At 39.9% G+C, this 16,933-nt stretch overlaps 1 protein-coding gene across 1 annotated transcript in view; it reads left to right on the forward strand.

The window, feature by feature from the left end:
- The window catches only part of ERP44 (endoplasmic reticulum protein 44), a 119,024-nt gene that overhangs the window by 33,193 nt on the left and 68,898 nt on the right, over positions 1–16,933 (forward strand). The window contains exons 3-4 of the mRNA XM_065398531.1: positions 7,238–7,277; positions 11,444–11,559. Coding sequence (XP_065254603.1) covers positions 7,238–7,277; positions 11,444–11,559 — 156 coding nt within the window. The remainder of the gene's footprint in view (positions 1–7,237; positions 7,278–11,443; positions 11,560–16,933) is intronic.

Genomic DNA, 16,933 nt, shown 5'->3' on the forward strand with positions numbered 1-16,933 from the left:
TTTTTCAGTTTGAGAGTGTGCTTGAGCCACTCACCTCCAGATCATCTCCTCGTGTTCAGGTGCAATACTGCAGTGATTCTAATGCTCCCTTTAGCTGTTCTGGCTTCACAGTGATCTGTTGTTTTATGTGGCCTAGTCCTCCAGCCAGGTCACTGCTCAGTCCATTCCCCTTCTGGGGTTAACAGAAAAGGCCAGAAAATAGGAAATTAAAAATCTAATGGCCTTCAAGACCGTCTCCCAGCCTCTGTCTGGAACTTTTTCATTCTTGGCTTCTTTTATTCTTAACACCTATGCACCCTCTCTTGGTTCCAGCCCAGGGATCCTGTTTAGGTGGCTAAGTACTGTTCCTTCAATCCCACCACCATTTTCCCTTGGTTGGTCCTACCTTTACCTTGCATATCGGCATCTTCACAAAATCTGCAGACTCTGCTATACTCGACTTTGTGATTCCTTGAGGCTTCTCCTGGGGCCAGCTACAAAGGTGCTTCCTCAAAGCTGCTCTCAGCTCTTCTCTGCAGCAGCTGGACTGTATTGTTAACAGCCTCTCTGCTATTTGCCTTAAGACAGTCAGTACCCCTCTCCTTTAAACAGGAGTTTCCCCTCAGCCCTCTCAGGAATTAGGGTTATATCTCACACAGCCTCTCTGGTTTGGAGTAGTCAATATTTCCCTCCTTCTAACAGGAGTTCCCCCTCAGCTCTCTTTCTTGGTGTGAGGTTGTATCCTAGGCCCCTTGCTTTCAGCATACTCAGTATTTCCCTCCTTCATTCAGGAGTCTTTTCCCCTTCCCCCACCTCTCTCTGGGAGCTGGATTTATAGTTTAAGCCAGCTGCAAGGCTTATGCGAGCTTCCTTCAGCTGAACATCCTTTCCAGTTAGTCCCCTAGCTTGGAGGATTTAACAGGTAGCCTTTCTTGCTGATGTATGTCCCTATTCTGAGGGAGGAGCCAGTCTTTATGCTGGTCCCCTTCTCCCAGTTGATCCCCGATTTGGTTAGGAAAGAAGGGAGCCTCACCCTGTCCACTCTGCCAGTTGTTTGGTCCCAGGCCCTCAAAGAAACAGTGCCTGTCTTTCTCCCAATCACTACTTATTCCTGGGACCACTTCCTCTCTATCTGCCTTTAAGTTCTTGTATATCTCTGCTGGACCTTCCAGATCCTTAAAGGCCATGCCAGGTGGTGGTGTGAGCTGACCATTAGGCCCTACTGCCCTGAAGGGCAGCCTACCCCATCACAGAAGCAAATGGCCACCTACAGCTTTGGTTAAAATGAGGTCATTGGACATTGTCGAGAAAAGGTACTCTGTGGAGCTATGCAAGATTAGGGCTACTGGACTGTGATCGTACAAATAATCACCACCACCACCACCACAGTGTGACGGGTTGGATTACAGAAACCCCCCTGGGAGCTGCCAACCGACGTGCCAAGACTACCCCTGTTCCTATTTTTCCTGCCAGCTTAGGACTTTAGCACCCTGTTTTGCTGAGCCAGACACTTTCATCTACTTCAACACAGACCCAGGGTCTGAATTACTGGCCCAAAGCTGCAGGTTTACCTGAAAACAGCTCACAGAAGTGTGCTTGTCTATAGCACTTAGATGCCCAACTTCCAATTGGGTCTAAACCCAAATAAATCTGTTTTACCCTGTGTAAAGCTTATACAGGGTAAACTTATAAATTGTTCGCCCTCTATAACACTGACAAACAGATATCCACAGTTGTTTGCTCCCCCAGGTATTACTACATACTCTGAGTTAATTAATAAGTAAAAAGTGATTTTATTAAATTCAGAAGGTAGGATTTAAGTGGTTCCAAGTAGTAACAGACAGAACAAAGTAAGTCACCAAGCAAAATAAAATAAAATGCGCAAATTTATGTCTAATCAAACTGAATACAGATAATCTCACCCTCAGAGATGCTTCAGTAAGTTTTTTTTCTCAGAATGGACACCTTCCAGGCCTGGGCACAATTCTTTCCCCTGGTACAGCTCTTGTTCCAGCTCAGGTGATAGCTAGGGGATTCTTTATGATGGCTCCTCCCTCTCCTTGTTCTGTTCCACCCCTTTATATATCTTTTGCATAAGGCTGGAACCCTTTGTCCCTCTGGGTTTCCACCCCCCCCCCACTGGAAAAGCACCAGGTTAAAGATGGATTCCAGTTCAGGTGACATGATCACATGTCACTGCAAGACTTCATTACCCACTTGCCAGCACACACACATACAGGAAGACTCACAGGTAAAAAACAGCCATCTGCAGAGGTCCTGGTTAATGGGAGTCATCAAGATTCCAAACCACCATTAATGCCCCACCCTTTGCATAATTACAATAGGCCCTCAGAGTTATATTTTCTATTTCTAATTTTAGATAGAAGAGTGGTACATTTATACAAATAGGATGATCACACTCAGTAGATAAGCTTTGTAATGATACCTTACAAGAGACCTTTTGCATGAAGCATATTCCAGTTACATTATATTCACTTATTATCATGTTTTTATAAAACCATATAGACTGCACAATGTCACACACAGGAACAGCTTTGTTCAATTCCTAGTCTCAAGCAACCCATGCAAATGCCAGGACACGAATGAAACAATCCATCATCTACTTTAGGTCAAAGCAATACAGCCTGCTCTAAATTGTATTTGTATACTTAGCGTACTGGGAACAAACAGCGCAGGACTCCATCTAAACAAGGTATTGAGAGAGCCTTAACTTCACATTTCCATTTTACTGTTACACAGACAATTCTTTGTTTTTGCTTGTGGATGTCAGCTCTTTTTCCTAATTTCAGTCACTACCATTTGATCTGACAAGTATTTCCAGGGTCTCTTCTAGGATCATGGTAGTATTAAATACTGTCTTTCAGGAAAAAAAGGAAATTCACTTCTCTCTTCCTGGAGAACTTTCTTGATCAAGGATCTATACACAGAGAGAGCTTGACGCAATTGCACAGTGTGATACGTTTTCTGTAGCACCTTGGGTACATGATGCACACAGACACATGGTGCCAGGGAACTCAGTCACAGACTTGGGATGGTGATGAATACTGTCATGTACAAGGTCTCATCTCAGAACAATGTTGACAGAATATGAAGATAGCCATAATAGAAAACTAGTGGTGTCACAGAAACGAAATCCAATTCTGACTGAAGCCTTTTGAGAATGCTAACCTCATTCGCAGGCATGCTTCAATGAAACAGAGTTCTGATTAGACCTATCCAGTAATTCTGCTGTCTACTATATATTTCACCCAATCACATATGTTGGCAGAGTTCAAGGTCCCATTGTATATTCTCCATCCCTTCAACTGGTGAGTGCAGAGAATCAGGTCCACCCATTAGTGAACCAGGCAGAGCTATCCTTAGGTCAGATGCCAGTTGGAGATAATGGAGAGGGCTCATTCAGGTCCCAGTTCAATCCAAGGAATAGGTACCACATGGGGAGCACAGCATACACTAGCTAGGACGCATGGGGTCTTGGAGCAGTGTTCCTTCCATAGACAAGATTTGTTCCATTTTTGATAGTCAAAGTGTCTGGTGTAGTTTACATAAACTAGGAAGAACATGATCATCCTTACCCCAGAGAAAATTAACTTCTCCTGTCTTGGGTGAAACAAAATTTTCTATCTCCATGTGCACTGCCTACTAAAGGGAAGATGAACAGCAAGATTTACGTGGCAAAAGTCAGATTAAGCAAAGTGGAATCTGCACCTAGGAATGTCCTCACCCATTATAAATCATTTTGATGGGGGTGATGATTGACCTCTTTGCCTCTAGAAACAGCAGTAAAGTGCACTGTGGTCTCTCTCTGTGTCAGGATCCAGTATATGACGTGGTGAATGACCTCTTGCAAAGCTAGGCAATGTCTCTGCTATATGTCTTCCCTCCTCTTCCACTGCTCCCAAGGACAGTACAAAGGATAAGAAGGAGAGATCATAACTTTCTTTCTGGCTTAAGAGGCTATGGCTTTTAGGTCTGATTAATCTAGCATTGGACTTTCCAGTGTCTCTGTCTCGCAAAAGAGGTCTGCTGTTGCAAAATTCAGTCCTCTGTCTGGGACCAGAAAGGTTCAAAGTGGAAGTGATTATCACTATCTTGGATCCAAAAAGTCAACAAATAGAACTTACTGTACTGATGTGTGCAAAGTCCATAGTTCAACTGCTATGTTAAACAAGTGAAACATAGACTTGAGTTCCTCCAGGAAGGCCTTCTTGTGCATATATGAGTGTCTGAGCAAAAAGATTGTCTCTGTAGTATGATGTTAACGGCAATTCTCATTCCAGCCCTATGAGGAACTGGGCAGGATGTGAAGGGGAAGAGGAAGCTGGGATTGATTGGCAAAGGAGACTGGAAATAGGAGAGGTGTAGGAGATTCAGAGGAGAGATTGGGAGCCAGGTACAGGTTGATTCACAGAGACAGGATGAGGAGCTGGGAATGGGGGAACTGCAACTGGCTGGGCAAGGGGACTTGGCCTGAGAGTTTGTGTGTGGCGTGGGGAGAAACAATGGGAGCTGGGGAGAGGACATTGGAAGTGGGAGACACTGGAAGTGGGGAGGGGGAGACTGGTACTCAGGGGAGTCTAGGACTGCCTGGGTAAAAAGACTCGGATGAGGAGCCATTGGTGGGAAGAGACAGAACTGGGCCAGTGACAGACTGGAGGGGACAGCACCGAAGGGGTAAAGCTTGAGCAGAACAGACAAAATTATCTGGGCCCACTAGCGCACACACTCTTGCAGACCTGGAATGGGGATTCCTGAGTCTCACTGTTCTGCTGTTGGCAAGTATCTGTGAAACCCACTGGCAAAATATTTCATCCCCCTCTAATGTTGGTTCACACAGAGGATGACAACGTACTATTACTATCATGTACTCCATCAGCTCCAGGAGCAGAGGTCTGTGTGGTGGATCAAAAAGCATTAACCCTGCTGCTGAACCATGTGAATGTCAATATGATGCCACATGATGGATTTTGTTTTTTCTTCAGTTTGTTTTTTTTAAAAACCTAGAAGATTACACATACAGCTATATTGAATGAACATTTTGGTAGCAAAGCTGAGCACTCAGGAAATTCCAGAATAACGGTTGCCTGTGCAACTTTAATTTCACTCCCCGGAACATATGCATTATGATAGTCTAGAATTAAATTAATATATTTTTTATACAGCACCCTACCTCTTTCAGTGCACAGGATGGACCATTCTCTGGGAATTAATTGGGTTTGTGTATCGAGGCTTTTGTCTGTAGGGCCCCTGCCTCCTTGTTACAGAAGTTGGAAGGTGTGTACTGAATGAGAATGGGATTGCAGGAAGAGAAAGGACGATAACATGGTTAAGGCAGTTGAATGCTGCCCTGCACAACTGGATTCTATCCCTGCCTCAGCCACAGAGTTCCTATGTTATGCTGGGGAAATCACTTAAACCACATATTTCACAGGTGATCGCTTATCATGTGTTTCTTTTTTCTGGGTGCCTGACTTGAGACCCTGGGGTCTTATTTGCAGTCTCATTTGCGGAAGAGATGAGCACACTACGTTGCAACTGAAGTCAATGGGAGCTGTGCTTTGGACATATAAAGTTCTATATAATGCTAAGTACCACAGAAAATAAAATCGTAGGCATCTCAAACTGGGCACCCAAAATTTGTGGTTACTTTTGATCTTAATCTCTCTGTACCCCTTTTCCATCTGTAAAATGGGGATATCTCCCCTTCACTTCATGGGGGAGTTTTGGAGTTCATAAACGTTAACTACTTTAAGACTCGGATACCATAGCGATGAGCATAACAGAAAAGCTCATTAGGAAATTAATAATTCTGACTTCAGGCCATAATTTGAATATTGTGCAGTAAATAAGGCTTAGGGCCATACATCGAACAACGAGGAGAAAATAAAATATTGAACGGCTGTTCATTAAGTGAGCATCATCCCTCCTGTACACTGAATGAGATGGGGGCTTGTAGAAAAAAGTATATGTTCATGTATAGAAGATTGTTTCGTAATGCACACTGTGACAGACCCAGACCAGTGGGGTACAGGAGTCTGGTAGAGGGCAAATATACTGGTCACTGGATGAGTAGTTTTCTGTTCCCTGAGTGACCAGAGTAGGGGCTGCACTAGAGTAATCAGGAACCTGCTAGAACCAGTTAAGGCAGGCAGGCTAATTAGGACACCTGGAGCCAATTAAGAAGCTGCTAGAATCAATTAAGGCGGGCTAATCAGGGCACCTGGGTTTTAAAAAGGAGCTCACTTCAGTTTGTGGTGCGAGTGTGAGGAGCTGGGAGCAAGAGGCGCAAGGAGCTGAGAGTGAGAGGGTGTGCTGCTGGAGGACTGAGGAGCACAAGCGTTATCAGACACCAGGAGGAAGGTCCTGTGGTGAGAATAAGGAAGGTGTTTGGAGGAGGCCATGGGGAAGTAGCCCCAGGGAGTTGTAGCTGTCATGCAGCTGTTACAGGAGGCACTATAGACAGCTGCAGTCCACAGGGCCCTGGGCTGGAACCCGGAGTAGAGGCCGGGCCCGGGTTCCCCCCAAACCTTCCAATTGACCTGGACTGTGGGTTCTTCCAGAGGGGAAGGTCTCTGGGCTGTTCCCCAACCCACATGGTGAATCTCTGAGGAAAGAAAATCCGCCGATAAGCGCAGGACCCACCAAGATAGAGGAGGAACTTTGTCACAACACACAGAATGGGACCAAATTAAGGTTTCATAGACAACCTTAATTCTGGCATTTCCTAAACTTTTTGAATGCTCAACATTGCAACCTAAATGTTAAATGTTCTTGTCATTTTGCGTGTGTATGTGTGTGCCTTTGTGTGTAATTTAACATCCCTCATAAGTACTATATCCTTTGGTTTGGAGCAACCTGATAGAGGTCCAGAAACTTCTCACTTTTGTCTGTCACAGATGCTAAATGTTATTGATTTGTTGTTTAATTTTTTGTATCGAATGCAAAGAACTTCATTCTAATTGTCTAAATTTAGCTTGTTCACATTGTAAATACACTTGACATAATGGCACCCTTTCCCTTTCTCTTCCCATATAGACTGTACCCATTTATAGCAGTATTTCAGTTGACTCATCCCATTCACTAAGTTTGTAACAGCCACTAGATTGTAATCTCCATAACCTGGAAGTTCTTGTTCTTGTTGCTTGTGCATACTCTGGCCCAGATAGTCTCTGATTTAAGTGTTGCAACAAATGTTTGCATCACAACATGACATTGTTTTATGTTTGTTTTTTTTCAGACAATGCTGATGTTGCTTTAGTTAATTTTTATGCTGATTGGTAAGTGTCAAAAGCTTTTCTACTTCATGTTAAAATCTCTGCATGTTGGAAATTGTCCTGTTCTATCATAACAAGTCTTACCATTCTAATCAAAGATACAATACTTGTCATTTTTCAAACCGATTCTCATTGTTTTTCATATAAAAATACTTTACATGTATGCAGTATAGTGTGCTTCATCGGGACATCTGCCAGGGAAAAAACTTGGTTTAATGATTAGTGAATGGCAGTAAGTATTTAATCAATATTGCCATAACTTCTACAAAAAACTGTTCTGTGAGGGGGGGAAATCCTCTTAAGTTTTTGAGCTCTTTTCTAATGAATGATAGTATAAAAGATATTATTTCTCTTTCTCCTCCCCCATCCCCAACAACAACAACAAAAAGGCATCGGAGAGTTGCATTAGAAAATCAAGTCTTGTCTACTCTGGAAGATTATCAAAGTAGAAAATTAGTGTTATTGTGACATCACAAGAGTCAAGAGGCTGAAACTTGAGCAGTTGAGAAGGGAAAGCATTTTTGGGTAGACTGGTTAAACTTTTAAAACACTTATTCAAATTAATATGTTTAGTATTTTTCTGATTAACTAATTACAAGAAAATCTCGTTTCTGATAGAGCTCCCTTAAATACTATATGCTGATTTTTTTTTAAATATCTCTTTAAAGAATAAAATTAAAAGGTTCTTCTGCTCCATTCTTGATATTTATAAAGGTTTTTTTTCAGAATTGGAGAAATTTACTGACTTCAGTGAAACCAACAATCTGAAAAGTGATGTTAAATATAGAAAATTATCATACTGGAAAAAGAAATTACTTTTTCTGTTACTGCTTTAAATTTTAAGAGTTATTTGTAACTATAGTAGGTACATTATTTTCTGAAATTTTGTGAGACAAGATGTCTCTCTAGCTCCAGTGACTAATATTCATTTAAGAGAGAAGATATCTGTGTTAAATTCAAAACATCCTTGCTCCTTCAGTTAACGTTGGAGTGCTAACAATATGTATCCTGAGAAATCAGAGGTCTTCCAGGAAGATTAGACTTGGCATTCCTAAGGTAAAAATCAAGCGGAAGAGACAAGCTTCATGTGTATTTCAGAAGGAAGCAAAAGCAGTTTTTAAAAAATCCTTTTCAGATTTTATTTACTGATAATTCATTCCACTGCTCTCAAGTGATTAAAATTATATTTGAAATGGATTTGAAAACTTAAGATCCCATCTTTTATTTATTTATTTATTTATTTATTTATTTATTTATATTTTGCCAATAAAAATAAATTATTTAATATCTTCTTAGGACTTGTGCAACTTCTATGTTTAGACTAGTTTTAATTTAAATCAGTTTAAAAACCAATTTAGTTAAACCAGCAGAAATACCTCTGTGCACCCATACAGAACCTGTATGGCGGCATAACTATTTCAGCATAGTCTCCTAGTGTAGGCACAGTCTACAATGACAAGGAACTTTTTTTGTCTGTGTAGGAGAACCACCTCTCTGAAGAACATTAGCTATGCTGACAGAAGCCCTCTTCCGTTGACATAGCTGCATCTACATTGAGGAGTTTTTGGCATTGCTGTGTCAGTCAGGGATCTGTTTTTTTCACACCTCTGACCAACGTAACTACCAACATAAATTAAGTATAGATCAAGCCTCTTATCAGTTTAACACTGGTTATATTGGTTTAGCATGTGCTTATAAATTTGCCCCCACAAACTAAAACCAATATAAACCGGGTTTATACCAGTGTGCTTATTCACACAGAAGCTTGCACTGGCTTAATTAAATTGGTTTAAAATTACACCTTTTGCTAAATAGGTGCAACTTTGTATGTAGACCAGGAGTTAGTATATATTCAATACAGAGCTGTGTTATAAGTGTTTGGTTTTTTTGTGGTCTCTCTTTGATTGGTACAGCTGTTGAACCAGAACTGTAGGTAATCAAGTTGCCCCAATAATAATGCTGTCTATTTTCAAAGCACCGTGCAAATATCAACTAATTAATTAATCTACAAAACCCTCCTATGATGTACTTTAGTATCCCTATTTTAGAACTGGGTACAGCGAGATAAATTAAGTCACTCCCGTTGACTATTTTCTAAACTTGTAATCGGAGCCCTTTCCCCAATGCTACAAAATTCCTGTCTTGGCAAAGAATTGTAGTCGTGCATCTAAGGGCTGGTCTGCACTTGAAAGTTGTAAATTAAAGCACACCAGCTCTTCCGGAATAACTCCATGTGGATATTCAGGAATAATTTTCATGTATAGACAAGCCCTAAGGGATGGTGTAACACAAACTTGTATTAAAAAGCTAAGGCTTGATCTATACTTAAATTTTGCTGGCATAGCTGTCAATGAGGAATGTAGAAAAATCACGCCCCCTACCCAATGTAGCTATGCTGGCAAAAAACCCTTGCATAGACACAATTATACCAGCATAAAAGTCCTTTTGTCAGTATAGTTTATTCTGTTCAGAGCACTGGTATAAGAACCTCTACCAGCAAAAGACTTTTGCCAGTATAAGCTGCATCTCTGCTGGGGTTGGGGTTGCCACGATAGCTCTACTGGCATATTTTTACTGGCAGACCTTCTTAAGTGTAGACAAGGCCTCAGTCTGTTTTATTTTTGGTGTAAGTTTGCAAGTAGACAAGCCCTTAAGATTTCATTTAAAAACAAATATTTCTAGCCCTAGAAGATAGTCTTAAAAATGTGAACAGCGCAAACCAATGAACTGTTGCTGTAAACAATAGCTCTAGGAAGGTAAACTGCCCTGTTCATCTGAATGAGATGTTAACTCTGAAAAATATATCCACTTAATGTCAACACTTCAGTATTTCACAGTTTGATTTAGTAGAAAAATACACTAACATGCTAATCTGAAACAAGTTGCCCAGTTTCCCCTAACCAGCTGCCTCTGGGAGCTTCTACAATGCACATATACATCTTCAATACAAAATTCTGCAGCATAACAAAAATAGAAAGTGTGGAGACAGTAGAAGATAAACTAAATTTAAGGCCAACATAAGTAATGGGTTTATTGTACTTACTGTGGTGTCCATTTTAGGTTTTAATATAATGAAAACGTCTCCAAAGAGCCAAAGCTTTTATAGCTTTTTTCCATCACGTCCACCCCTTTTTCCCAAAGCAGGAGAGAGACTCTCTATCCAAGACTTGACTTGAAAATCGGACATCACTGCAAAAATGAACCATGGAATTCCCTAGCTGGGTACATGTTACCACACCATGATCTTAAATTTAAAATTTTAGTTTGAGATTTTAAATTCAGCCATCTAAGGCAATAGGTATGGTGATCAATATCATTTCCAATGAGAATCTGGTGGCACTATTTATATGAGTTGACTATTTTAGCTGCAGATTACTTGTCGTGAGAAACCCAAATAAACTTTTTGTTAATTCCACTTAGGGTAATATAAGAGAGGAGAAGGAAGGAATCTTTGACTTTCTGAATAGAATTTACTCTCTGTGGACTTAAATAGATAGAAGAGCTTGGCACTCCTCAAACTGTCTTCCATTTAGTGCGTGTTTATTTTTCAGCTGAATCTTACAGGTGTCTTTTGTGAATGGTGTCATTCCATCATTTGTTGGGTTAATCACAAGTACATATTCCCTTTACTAACATTTTCTGTTGTTTGAGTTTATTTTCTCCTTGTATAGGTGGACATGTTACTGTAACTTCCATATGGCCTACCCACGGAGTCCTACACAAATACATACTTTCATTTTGCACAAAGCCACCAGATCATATGCATGTGCTAAAATACAGGAGAGCTCCTATTTCATGAGCTTTTAAATGAGGATTGAGAAATTTATAAAATTGAGAAGTTAATAAAATTGAACATCTCAAGATTACAGCAAATATGGTGCATAAATTTTAGTACGTTACAATCCATCACTTTCTTGTGCTTCAAACCACTGCAAAGCAATTTCCAAGGCATTGAAATGTGAAGGGGATGTCAATTTGTTCTTTGACATCACTTTAGTTATGTGATATTTTTTTCCCATCAGGAAAAAATTATTTGTATAACTGGTTAGTCAGAAGATTGGTGTTCATAAAATCGAGGTTCTACTAAATCACAATTTCTCACTGAGTCACCAATAAAAATAAAATATTTGAAAGATATTAATGTATTTGCTGTCTTTGACTGTCAACAGGTGTCGCTTCAGCCAAATGCTGCATCCTATCTTTGAGGAAGCTTCCAATGTCATTAAGGAAGAATATCCAGATAAGAATCAAGTAGTGTTTGCCAGAGTAGACTGTGATCAGCACTGTAAGTAACTCAAAGTAAATCCTAATTTAGTTCTGTTGTTTTATTTTAAAATGTCTATTAAGGAAAGAAGAGTTTTTGTAACATCTTGCTGATAAATGAAGCCTAATTAATTCCAATCTGACGTATTGGCAAAACTATTAAAGAGCAGCTAGCGTGCAGTGAGGCCTCCACTGTAACTTAGATAGCCCTGGGGAAGCTGCCTGAGCTAGAGCAGCCTGTTCTTGTCATCTTGTGAGTGGCACTGCAGCCAAGAATTCCTGCCATGCTAAATCCCCCACCACCCACCTACACAGGGGTGGCGCTGCGTAAGCTGTTTTTCACAATACTCTGCTAAGGCTCATAGGTTGAGTCCCTCCCTTTTTCAATATGAAAAATGGCTCCCCTTTTGGTGTTGCCATCAACAAGTGGTTGTCTTGCTTTTGAAAATATGGGAAGATGAGATTGTTTTATTCCAATAGTAAATAGCAAACCAGGAAGCTGAATTAAAAGCAGTAACGGGTCAAGTGTAAGCAATGTCTCTTTCCCCAGTGAAAGACAAAGGGGCAACCATGGAATTCTGTTTCATTTGTATTGCAAAATAACAGCTATTTTTTCTGTGCAATGTTCTACTTCCTCTTGGTACATCAGCAGTTTAGGGTTTGATCCTGTAGAGTTTAGAGCACATACCTGAGAGGTGCTGAGCGCTCCCTGCAGCATTAGGCGTTAATGGCATCCAGCATTTTTAAGGAAGTGCTCAACACCTTTTGAGGGTGCAACTAGTTTTTTATCCATGGGAAGAGTACATCCTGTTTTTCTGGGGCTGAAAATCCAAAGTAGTAGTAATGTTTTAATGCTGTGTGCATTTAAGTCTCTTAGGTTGTGTAGCTCTAGATAGAAAAGTATTTACCTGTTAACATGAATAGGTGTGCTCATATCTCTGAGGTATAGTTGACACTGGTACTTTAAATTACTATTGCCTTTTTTGCTGTTTTGACCATGAAGGTGCTGTTTCATGGTCTCCTAGGACTGGAGCTTTTCCCTGTGAAGTGTGTGACTTTCTTTTGGCAGTAAAGTTTCTTTACTAAATCTGCAAGAACAGTAATGACTAAATCGCAAGCTTCGGTATCTTCCACTGAGAAGCCATTATTTGTGCTCTTTTTGTTTTGGATATTCTAGTTCTTCCCATAGATAGTGTCCCAACGGTTAAAAGCGCCGGTCTTGTGTTCTTGAAGGAAGTCTCAAGTATGAACACTATATGTTTGGGGCAGACTATATCAGTTTAGTGTTTGAGATATAAAATAAGATGGTTCTTCAAACTGTCAGGAGTGGGCAAATAGACTCAATTGTTGTTTTCTGCAAAGGTATCCACAGGGCCAATTCATAATCACAAAACATTTAAATGACTTCTGGATTGAATTTTTGCACCATCGAGTGTCAGAATCTTTGCACCACCGAGTGTCAGAATCTTTCTGTGATGTCCTCCACTTTAAAAGATCTATGACACTCTATTTCCCTAATAGGCAGCTTTGAAGTATTCAGCTGGCTTTGTGCATCAGGGTGGAGGGGATCTGTTGAGGCACCGCAGTAAACGTCAGAGCATAAACCATTCTTGATGGACAAATTAAATTAGGCATGCAATAGCTGAAATCTCTCATTTCTCTGAGCAGCCATCCTCCTGTGTGTATTTTTTTTTTAAATTATTCTGCAGAATTTGCTACAGCTGCTTGTAGCATTTCCAGAGCAACGGCAGAATGTAATTCTCCAGTGTACTTCATGGAGTATGTCTTTATCTTACTTGGCTAATTTGTTACTTCAGATAATCACACCATTGCTGATGCAAGAAGAACATTTTCCTGCTAAACTTCTGCTATCTGGAACAGCCTTTCTAGAATCCTAGAACTTAGAAAATGAATAATATATTTTAGGTTTTATCCCCATGCCTTGTTGACTGATGAACCTTTCTTGCCTTTTCCCTTCACCCTTTCTCCACCTCCTACCACTCTCCCTTGCGGTCTTCTGGCACTTCCCCAAAAAACACTAAATATCATTCTATATTGTGCTATGGCGCACACCTGGCAGTCATAAGCAAGAGCAGAATACAAAGTATTGAGATTTATCATCAGTACTAGTCTCTGGAAAACAAAATTTACAAGTAAATAATTCAGTTAGTAATTCCTCTGAGGGTGTATTATTTAAAAAAAAAAATGGTCAAACACATATTCTTTCCTGGAATTTTCCTACTGTCTTACTATCTGGTAGCTGCATTATATGTCTATTCTGCTAAATGTTTAAAAGCAAGTTCAGTCATTTGATTAACCTGTTTATCAGAAACTTGTTTACCTTATTGTACTTGCTTTGTATCAGAGTAACAGTGGCTCACTGTCACTTTCAAAATGTACGTTAATATTATCTCAGAAAAAGTTCTTGAACTAGTCAAACCAACTTATTTATAAAAGTAAATCTATATATTTTTTTCTTTTTGAATTAATATTCTGATTACTGGTCAAAGTAAATTCACTAAACTTTGGAAAGTTATTAAGCAATCTGGCTGACAGTTTTGTGTGTGTGTTTTGTGTGTGTGTTTTGTTTTGGGGCTTTTTTGTTTGGGTTTTTTTGTTTTGTTTTATGTTAGTTATTGACTTTATAGGATTTTGGATGTTACATTTGTTTTCAAGATATGGAAAACTCTGAAGGGTGGAGCTCATGCTGCCTATAGCTAAGGTGACATTAACACTTTATATAAGCCTCTACTTAGTTGCATTTTAAATGTTAGGGCTGAAACTTTTCAGTGTTTACTCTTTGTCTAAGGTTGAAACTTTTGAGCCATTTTCAAGAATGACATTGGGGAAAAGTCAGTAGTTCTGCTCATAACTTTTTTCAACTGCTTTTTGAACTTTTTCACCTCCATATTTAGAAGTAGAGGTTTGAAATTTAACCAGAGGATATAGTCTTGGGGTTAAAAGTGCCTTTTCCTATCCCCGAAAAAATTTACCCAGTTTTAGCAGAGTTATAAGTCTCTGAAAATTGCCATTTGCAAACATTCAGTAAAGCTTGTTAAGAGGCTTGTTACTTAATTTCTGAACATGCTAACTGCATTGAGCATTTTTCTAGCCTCTGCTGAGCCTGCTGCATGGTAGACACAGGTCTACAGGGTCTGGATGGAGGTCTGGGTGGTGATGATGCCTCAGGAGCAGCACTGCCCTTTTCGGTCTAAGAGAGGTTGGACTAGGTTGGGAGCCAGGAAGATTGCATGAGTTTGTGTCAGCTCTTCAAAAGGCTGGTGTTACTTCTGTGCTCTTCCTTCCAAGCACTCCTTACGGAGCCACAGTCTCATGTCCCTCGCTTAGGAGGCAGACAAATAACTTCTCCTCATTTTACAGATTGTGCAAGATCACCTCTGGCAGAGCTAGAAATAAAACCCTGGTCTCTAACATGACAGACCTTGAATTATGTGCTTGAATTATGGGAGAATGGGGGGGGGAGGGGGCTTACTACTTTTAGGGGCTACCTCACTTCTGTCTTATGACCCCCTTACTTCTCACTACTGTTTAAATTAAAGCCAGCCACTTGACGTTCATGGCCCCACTACTTTTTTCCCTTAATTTGAGTACTAGACCTAAGTCTCATCCGCTAAGCAGCACTGCCTTTCTGAATGACTGTGGCAAATTATGTTGTTGTTTATGCTGTTTGTAGTCATAAGACCACACTCCGCTCCAGAATCAGGAGTGGAGCCCAGGATTCCTGATTCCCAGCATTCCTCTGTTGTCTAGTAAATAGTTGTGTAAGCCACTGGCAAAACATGCATTGCATGAGGAACCTTAATTCTGGCATTTTCTAATACTTGAGTGCTTAATTTGGCAACCTTTTACATGATTTTAAGATAGTAATTAGTATGTAATAGTATATTTAATGTGTATTCCTGTATTAAAGGAATTACTAGGTTATGTATATTTTTTGTATTATATAACCTCTCTAGTATAAAAAGTCATAGGCCAGTACTGTCTGTTTTTGATTGGATTAACAATTTCTGTTTCTATATTTGTGTTGCAGGATTTCAGGTTCTGTAGCACTGTTCGTACAGGAATATTGTTGTAGAGGTGATGAATAGTTTGCACTGCAAACTATCTGTTTTCTTTTGAAATCAAATCTCTGCAGGGAGCCCATATAGCTGCTCTCAGACCACTCTAAATAGCATTCAGAATGGTCAGCCTGGCACAGATACCTTTCATTTGATGCACTATTATTCAAGTGCACTGCAGGTCCCAGCATCTCACACCAGCCTCTGAGGCAGAGCAAATTAAAGAGAATTATTGATGCTCTGCAAAATGTTTGATGCTTAATGACAAAACCATCATTCTGTCTGGCCTCACAGCCAATATCAAGATATTCTGCCGGAGACTGATATTTATAGTCTTGATGTGATTAAAACAAATTTTAAACTTTTTTAATGTATTAAAATTTTGTGTATATTACATTTTAAACTGATTCATGGGTAGGGGGAAAATATTAAGTTAAAATGAGTATGTTCAGTCTTTTCTTTCAAGAGTATGCTGAAGACTAATTCACATTATTTAGTGTGCCTAAGCTAGTAACCCGACCTCAGTTACCAACATCACCAGTTTCTAGATGCCATTTGCTTGGAAATTCAGGTAATGTAATAAGCAGTCAACCTACCTATCTTCTAAATTAATACTTAGAAAATGCCATACTGGTCATGAAGGATCTATGGGTTCATCCAAACTTGCTGCATATTGATTAAAAAAATAACTTTTTTTCTGGGCAGCCATACAGTAATAAACCCATGGTGATATTTTTTCATGATAACAAAAATTTACATCATGCTGTCCCTTCTGTATGTTCTGTTCTTGCAAAGGGGAAGGGGGTGTATTGCAGTATATAAGAATTCAGAGCATAAGTCAATTTTTAACTAATGGGAGTTAGGAAGATGTCTTCCAGAACTGATTGCTGCAGGAATTCTTGCACCTTCCTCTGAAGCATCTAGTACTGGCCACTGTCAGAGTGAAGGTACTGTGCTAATGGATCACTGTGACAATTCCTTGGTTACTGTGTGTTAAATATTTCTCTTCAAGTAGATATTTAGTTTTTGCCATTAGTGTGGTTCGCGTTGTAAGTGAAAATAAGGGTCATATGTTGGTCTGACACTGAAAATGTGCGCTGATCCAGCCCTGTCTTCCACTTGCAATTTGGATTTTTAATTCTTTTCTGATCTAACAGAAACTGGAAAGAATGAAAGTGGCATCAGTTCAGTTAGAGAGCAAAATAGGAGTAGAAGAAGGAAAGAGATAGCAAGTATCTCAAATATGGAAACACTACTGAGGCAAATTGTGGAGTCTCGTCTTCTGATGGCTCTAGTAAATAAATGTAAAGTCCTTCT

The sequence above is a fragment of the Emys orbicularis genome, chromosome 2 (genome assembly GCF_028017835.1).
Source record: "Emys orbicularis isolate rEmyOrb1 chromosome 2, rEmyOrb1.hap1, whole genome shotgun sequence".
NCBI lineage: Eukaryota > Metazoa > Chordata > Testudines > Emydidae > Emys > Emys orbicularis.